This window comes from Mustela erminea, chromosome 5, assembly GCF_009829155.1.
Source record: "Mustela erminea isolate mMusErm1 chromosome 5, mMusErm1.Pri, whole genome shotgun sequence".
Lineage (NCBI taxonomy): Eukaryota > Metazoa > Chordata > Mammalia > Carnivora > Mustelidae > Mustela > Mustela erminea.
This window is the reverse complement of record NC_045618.1, coordinates 73498050-73505575: the sequence shown is the minus strand read 5'-3', so window position 1 is coordinate 73505575 and position 7526 is coordinate 73498050. Positions and strand designations below refer to the sequence as shown.

Here is a 7526-nt window from a genome sequence, read left to right as displayed (position 1 = left end):
GAGAGTTGCTCTACAACATTGTACCCATTCCAACAATCATGTATTGTACGCTTAAAAATTCCAGAGGTTCTGTGTCATGGTAAGTGTTCTTTATATTTTACAGATTGAATTTAAAAAAATAAGACCCTACAGGTCTCACCTGTTACAATGGCCAAAATCTAAAACACTCATACCACCAAATGTTAGTGTCAAAAACTTAGGAATACCCCAGGTCAATGCAGTGAACTTCACCAAAGTGGTAATTAATAAAAGTGTCATGTGCACACAGCAAATAGACAGTTCATGAACTGGGAGCAATCAAAATAGAGTATGGAGGAGGGACAAGATTGCGGGGAAGTAGGAGGAGACACTTTTGAACCTGTACCGGAAAGTGAGCTGATTACCTACCAAAGAACTCTGATCACTCATGAAATCAGCCTGAGATTAGAATTATACACTTCTGGATCTCTACGGGGGCAGAAGAGCGGCACTCTCCGCCTGCCCTGTGGCCACAGCCTGAGGCGCGCCTTACACACATACACCCAGCCTTGAGAGAGGTGCATGCAGGCATCAGCCAGCACTCTCTTGGACCCCAGAGAGTCTGAGCACTCCCAGCCTGGGCCAGCAGGAAAATCTCAGGGCGCTATCCCTGCTTGGGACTTCTCTGGTGGTCTGGAGCTACCCAGACAGCCGTGGCTATCGGCTATCGTCATTTTGGGTACAAGCGGGAGTTCCTGTGACCCCAGAGACCGTACTGAGAACATGCTCTGCCACCGGCCCAGGGCGAATTTATGTGCTCTGGAGCACCCAGAGGGGAACAGACTGAGGCTTCTCGCTGAGACGGAGGTCTGGATGAAGTTTACTTTCCACTAAACCTCCAAAAACCATCAAAAGCTGCCAAGGGGAGAGAGAACAAATGAACAAACAAACAAAAAAAAACCTCCAGAGCACAAAAGCCTGAAAAACCGGTTTCCTCAGAGCCCACCCCTTGATGGGGGGCAGGAGGACTTAACTCTAGGGACATTGCCTGAAAACCCATGCAGCAGGCCCCTCTCCAGAAAACCAACCAAAAAAAAAAAAGAGGACAACCACCACTACTTCATAGATATAACTTTCATTTTTAATTCGTTCCCACAATTCTGGTTCATTTTTTTAATATATATAACTTTTTAACCTATTTACCATCACAGTGAGATGTCCAGTACATCAAATGCCATAATAACCCTTTAACCTGAACTTTTTGATACATATACCTGTGTTTCTCTTTTGCTTTTCTATTTTTTAATTTTTTTAGATTTTATTTTAGTTTAGTTTAGTTTATCCTTTTTTTTTTTTAAATATTCATATAGAGTTAAGCTTCAAGGTAATCCCCTTCCCCAATCAATGCTATCCCTATAGATAAACCAGTTTTTAATCCCCCTTTATCTTAGGAAAGTTGAGTCCTTTAACTAAGATATCAAGCTATATCCAGGAGGAATCAAAATAACCTTTCTAGACCACTGAGAATTTAAAACCACTCTCCCATATTTTTCTTCCACCAATGTTTCTGTGTATTTGTTTTTGTCCTGGTAGTATATAAATCTTACACTTGAGGCTCTTTTTGATGAGGTTCTTTTGTTTGGTTTGGTTTTTATATATATATTTTTTTCTCTTGTCATCCACTTTTGGCAGTCTTTATGCTTCTCTGTTTTTGTTTGTATACTTCATAAATCTTACCTTGGGGCACATTTGGGCTGGGCCTTCTCTTTTATTTTATCTTTCTTCCCCCCCACCTCTTTTTCTTTTCTTTTTTCTTTCTTTTGGGTGGGAACTCTTGACTGCTCAGAAGCTTTCCAGGGTGAACCTTGCCTGCACCAAGGTCAATACATTCAGCTACACATCCATTCAGCCATCTCTCACCAAAATGACTAGGAGGAGGAATGCCCAACAGAAGAAAAATTCAGAGAATGGGCTTTCTGCAACAGAGCTAATGAGTATGGACATAGACAATATGTCAGAAAGGGAATTCAGGCTAACAATTATCCAGGCAGTAGCTAGGTTGGAGAAAGCCATGGATGACAAAATGGAATTGATTAGGGCAGAAGTGAAAGCCACCAGTGATGATGTTCACAATGTTCTTAATGAGTTCCAATCTAATCTAAATTCTCTCAAAGCTAGGGTAACTGAGACAGAAGATAGAATTAGTGATCTGGAGGACAAACAGAGAAAAAGGATTAGGAGGAAGCCTGGAACAAACAGCTTAGTAGCCATGAAAACAGAATTAGGGAAATAAATGACACCATGAAATGTTCCAATGTCAGAATTATTGGAATCCCTGAAGGGGAAGAAGAAAGAAAGAAGACTAGAAGATTTAGTTGAACAAATTCTCCATGAAAATTTTCCCAGTCTTGTGAATGGAACCAGCGTTCATGTGCTAGAAGCAGAACAGTCTCCCCCCAAGATCATAGAATCTAGAAAGACCTCAAGACACCTGATATTGAAAATGATGAATCATAATTGTAGACAAGTGCTCTTGAAAGTAGCTAGGACAAAGAAATTTCTTATGTACAGAGGAAAGCCCATCAGAATAACATCATACCTGTCCACAGAAACCTGGGAAGCCAGAAAGGGCTAGCAAGAAGTATTCAAGGCACTAAATGAGAAGAAGATGCAGCCAAGAATACTTTCTCCGGCAAGACATGTTCAAAATGGATGGAGAGATAAAGAACTTCTAAGACTGGCAAGGTTTAAAAGAGTATTTGACCACCAAGCCAATGCTGCAAGAAATATTAAGAGGAGTTCTATAAAAGAGGAAAAATCCTAAGAATATCATTGAACAGAAATATAGGGAGACAATCTATAGATATGAAGACTTCACAGGTAACATGATGTCAATAAAAACGTATCTCTCAATAATCACTCTCAATGTGAATGGCCTAAATGTGCCCGTAAAATGATACAGGGTTGCAGATTGGATAAAATGACAAGACCCATCCATATGTTGTCTACAAGAGACCCATTTCAAACCTAAGGATACACCCAGACTGAAAGTGGAGGGATGGAGAAGCATCTTTCATGCCAATGGGGCTCAAAAGAAGGCTAGGGTAGCGATTCTCATATCAGATAAATTAGATTTTAAACTAAAGACTGTAGTCAGAGATATAGAAGGACACTACATAATTCTTAAAGGGACTATCCACCAAGAAGATCTAACAATTGTAAATATTTATGCCCCCAATATGGGAGCAGCCAATTACAGAAGAGAACTGTTAATCAAGATGAAGTGTCATATTGATATGAATACACTAATAGTAGGAGATCTTAACACGCCACTCTCAGTAATAGATCATACAAGCAGAAAATCAATAAAAAAACAAGAGCATTGAGTGGCACATTGGACCAGACGGACCTTATAGATATATACGGAACATTCCAACCTAAAACAACAGAATACTCATTCTTCTCAAGTGCACAAGGAACCTTCTCCAGAATACATCACATACTGGGTCACAAATCAGGGCTCAACTGATACCAAAAGATTGAGATTATTCCCTGCATATTCTCAGATCACAATGCTTTGAAACTGGAGCTCAACCACAAGGAAAAGTTTGGAATGAACTTAAACACCTGGAAGCTAAAGACCACCTTGCTTAAGAATGCTTGGATCAACCAGGAGATCAACGAAGAACTTACATGGTTCACGGAAACAAATGAGAATGAAGACACTTCAGTCCAAAACCTATGGGATACAACAAAGTTGGTCCTAAGGGGGAAATAAATAGCCATCAAGCCTCCCTCAAAAAAATGGAAAACCCCAGAATACACCAGCTGTCTCTACACCTTAAAGAGCTAGAGAATCAACAACAAATTAAGCCAACTCCACACACAAGAAGGGAAATGATCAAGATTAGAGCAGAGATCAATGAGATAGAAACTAGAGATTCAGTAGAACACAACAATGAAACTAGAAGCTGTTTTTTTGAAAGAATCTATAAGATTGATAAACCATTGGCCACACTAATCCAAAAAAAAAAGAAAGACGGCCCAAATTAATAAAATTATGAATGAAAAGGGAGAGATCACAGCTAACACCAAGGAAATAGAAACAATCATCAGAAGTTATTATCAACAGTTATATGCCAATAAGTAAAGCAACCTAGATGAAATGGATGCATTCCTGGAAAACTATAAACTTCTAAAATTGAACCAGGAAGAAACTGACAATCTGAGTAGACTGATATCTAGTAACGAGATTGAAGCAGTGCTCAAAAACCTCCCAAAAAACAAGAGCCCAGGACTTGAAGGATTCCCTAGGGGAATTCTACCAAACTCTCAAAGAAGAAATAACACCTATTCTCCTGAAGCTGTTTCAAAAAATTGAAGCAGAAGGAAAACTTCCAGACTCTTTTTATGAAGCCAGCATTACCTTGATCCCCAAACCAGGCAAAGACTCCACCAAAAAGGAGAATTTCAGACTAATATCACTGATGAATATGGATGCTAAGATTCTCAACAAGATCCTAGAAAATGGGATCCAACAGCACATTAAAAAGATCATCCACTATAACCAGGTGGGATTCATCCCTCAGTTGCAAGGATGGTTCAACATTCACAAATCAATCAATGTGATAGAACAAATCAATAAGAGAAGAGAGAAGAACCACATGGTCCTCTCAATTGATGCAGAAAAAGCATTTGAAAAAATCCAGCATCTGTTCCTGATTAAAACACTTCAAAGTATAGGGATAGAGGGAGCATTCCTGAACTTCATCAAATCTATCTATGAAAAACCCACAGCAAATATCATCCTCAATGGGAAAAAGCTCACAGCCTTCCTGTTGAGATCAGGAACAGGACAAGGATGCCCACTCTCACCACTCTTGTTCAACATAGTATTAGAAGTCCTAGCAACAGCAATCAGACAACAAAGAGAAATAAAACGTATCCAAATTGGCAATGAAGAAGTCAAACTCTCTCTCTTTGCAGATGACATGATACTTTATATGGAAAACCCAAAAGGCTCCACCCCCAAACTACTAGAACTCATACAGCAATTCAGTAATGTGACAGGATACAAAGTCAATGTACAGAAATCAGTTGCTCTCTTATACACTAACAATGAAAACACAGAAAGGAAAATTAGAGAATTGATTCCATTTACTATAGCAACAAGAACCATAAGATACCTGAGAATAAACCTAATGAAAGAGGTAAAGGATCTCTACTCGAGGAACTAGAGAACACTCAACACCCACCATGGGTCTCAAATTTACAACCATGAGATCTGGGGTCACAGTTCTACTGAAAGAGCCAGACAGCCTGCCCAATTTACCATGTTTATCCAAATATCTGAGGACAACTCTTATTATATACCCTTTTGAATTGTTTATATTTTCACATGCATTTATATTTATACAGGTTTGAAAATAAAATTTATGTTTAAAACCAATTTACAAAAAATTACATTATACCAAGAATATATAACTAGTACAATAGGAAGTATTTTAATATTCTGATCATAGCTCATTCATAAAATCTGCAGATAAGGGGATGATAATTTTAAAATGTTGCCACAATACTAGCAAAGTAGGTTAGTGCGACATAGACATTGCTTTTCTATTACACTTTACACAACTGTACTGACTCCCATACGTTCTCCCATCCATGATTTGTGGTCCTCTGTGAGAGGTTGCAAAACAGGAGTTAGAGAAATCAACAGGATTTCCCTCCCCATGTCACCTAACTATCAATATTGTTAGGAAACATCAGTGAAAGAGCATTTTCTCTCACCATAATTTCTGGGCACTGAGAACAATCACACTTGAGTTCTTACTGTCAGAAAGCCAACTGATCTGTTTAACTGGTCAGGACATGAGCCATAATCTCCCCTCTGTTTCTGCTCCCAAACCTACATGTTGAATATCAGCCCAAGTCTGCCACCTTATTCACTAGAAAAGAAAGGGCAGAGGTTCCTGGTCTCTCTCTTCCTTGCTCAGGTACATGTGTTTCTCCTCCTTTCTTCCCTTCCCTTCTTTCTCTACTAAAACTTGGTTTGCAGTTGAAGCTCTCCCATCACCTCTCATGCCATACTCTGTCAGGAAGACTGGGCAGAGAGAGGCCATCTTCTCATGCACACTGTGTCTCTGAAAGTGTCATAGACACAGCAACACCCACCAGGGTGCTCTGAACAACTTGTGGGGCTGGAAGTTCACTGCAAGGATGAGCAAGAGACCACTTCATTGTTTTGTGGTTTTACCATGAAATTACTTATTTTCTGGCTGAAGCACTCTTGGCATCAAACTGTTCTCAGTGTCAGTTGGAGAATGTTACTTCTGGTTCCTATGCTCTAGTCATTTGTATGATTTTTGTATCAATCAGACACTGATGGACAAACAATAGACTTCTTGAACCAGAGTGGATCAGGCAGAGACACTCAGCATCCAGGCCCCTCTTCCGCTCAGAGTTTGCGCTCAGCTCCCCCTGCAGTCCCTGTCACTGTGTCAGTCATCGCACAGTAGTACACAGCTGAATCTGAGGTTTGCACTGAGCCTTTCTCCAAGTGGAAGGATTTCAATTTGCTGTCGTAGGTGGCTTCAAATCCTTTGTTGCTTCCCTTCTCCTTGTCCTTCAAGGCTTTCAGGAGGAGCTCTAGACCTTCACCGGGATACTGGACATACCAGAAAAGAGTGGGGTAACCTGTTGTTGTATAAGTACAGTTGATAGTCAGGGAAGCCTCTTCTGAGAGGGTCACTTGGCTCTCCATCTGAGTCACTGAGTCTCCATGGGTTTTTCCTGAGGGAAAATAAAAGAGACATGTGTCACCTTACGTATAAAGCTCTTCGAGAAATTACAGTTAAACAATTTGCTGACACAATGGAAGAAAGAATCCAAATTTAAGAGGTATTTTACTTACCAAGCATTAAGAGTAGCACAGTCACAAAGCCTGGAGAACACTTCATCTCTGGAGTATCACCTAAATAATGTTCTTCATTCCTACTATGAAGAAAGGTTGGAGTGATAGAGAAATGATCAGTGGAAGCCTAAATTTCACACAGGAAATGTGATTGTGGTAGGAAGCTGCACCCCCTGGTGGACTGAAATGCATGTTGGCCAGAATCTGCCCCAAGTCAGCCATCTGTTTCATCCCTGACTTCATGAGGCACATGTCAGGCTGCAGGTGGCCCTTGGAAGTCTGAACAACAGCAATCCTGACCTCTCGGGTCTATTTTGTTCTTAATACTCTACCTGATATGGAAATTCTTTAACACACATCCCAGGGAATTTCTGTAGCTGAGAAGATACCCATTGTCTTGAGCATTTTAGAACAGTTTTTTTTTTTTTAATATTTTTATATATCCATTCAGAGCCAGCCAATAATGCAATAGAATGTCATAAAAGGGTTTTAACTTGAAATCTAAGGAAGTAATAAGAAGTCACATAATTATTGTTCACTTTTAAGATCTCCACCCCACATGTGGAACAAGGACTGTCATTCATTAAACGCTCACTGATATCTGCTAAATTAAACAAAAATAATAATTAAATAGCTTTTGATTGAGGAATCACTA

At 39.8% G+C, this 7526-nt stretch overlaps 1 gene segment (V, D, J or C); it reads right to left on the bottom strand.

Annotated features, from left to right (window-relative positions):
- Positions 1-675: 675 nt before the first annotated feature.
- LOC116590168 lies at positions 676-6977 on the bottom strand. The segment is given in 4 exon segments: positions 676-713; positions 803-848; positions 6455-6750; positions 6872-6977. Coding segments are annotated over 4 exon segments (426 nt in total).
- Between the last annotated feature and the right edge of the window lie 549 nt (positions 6978-7526).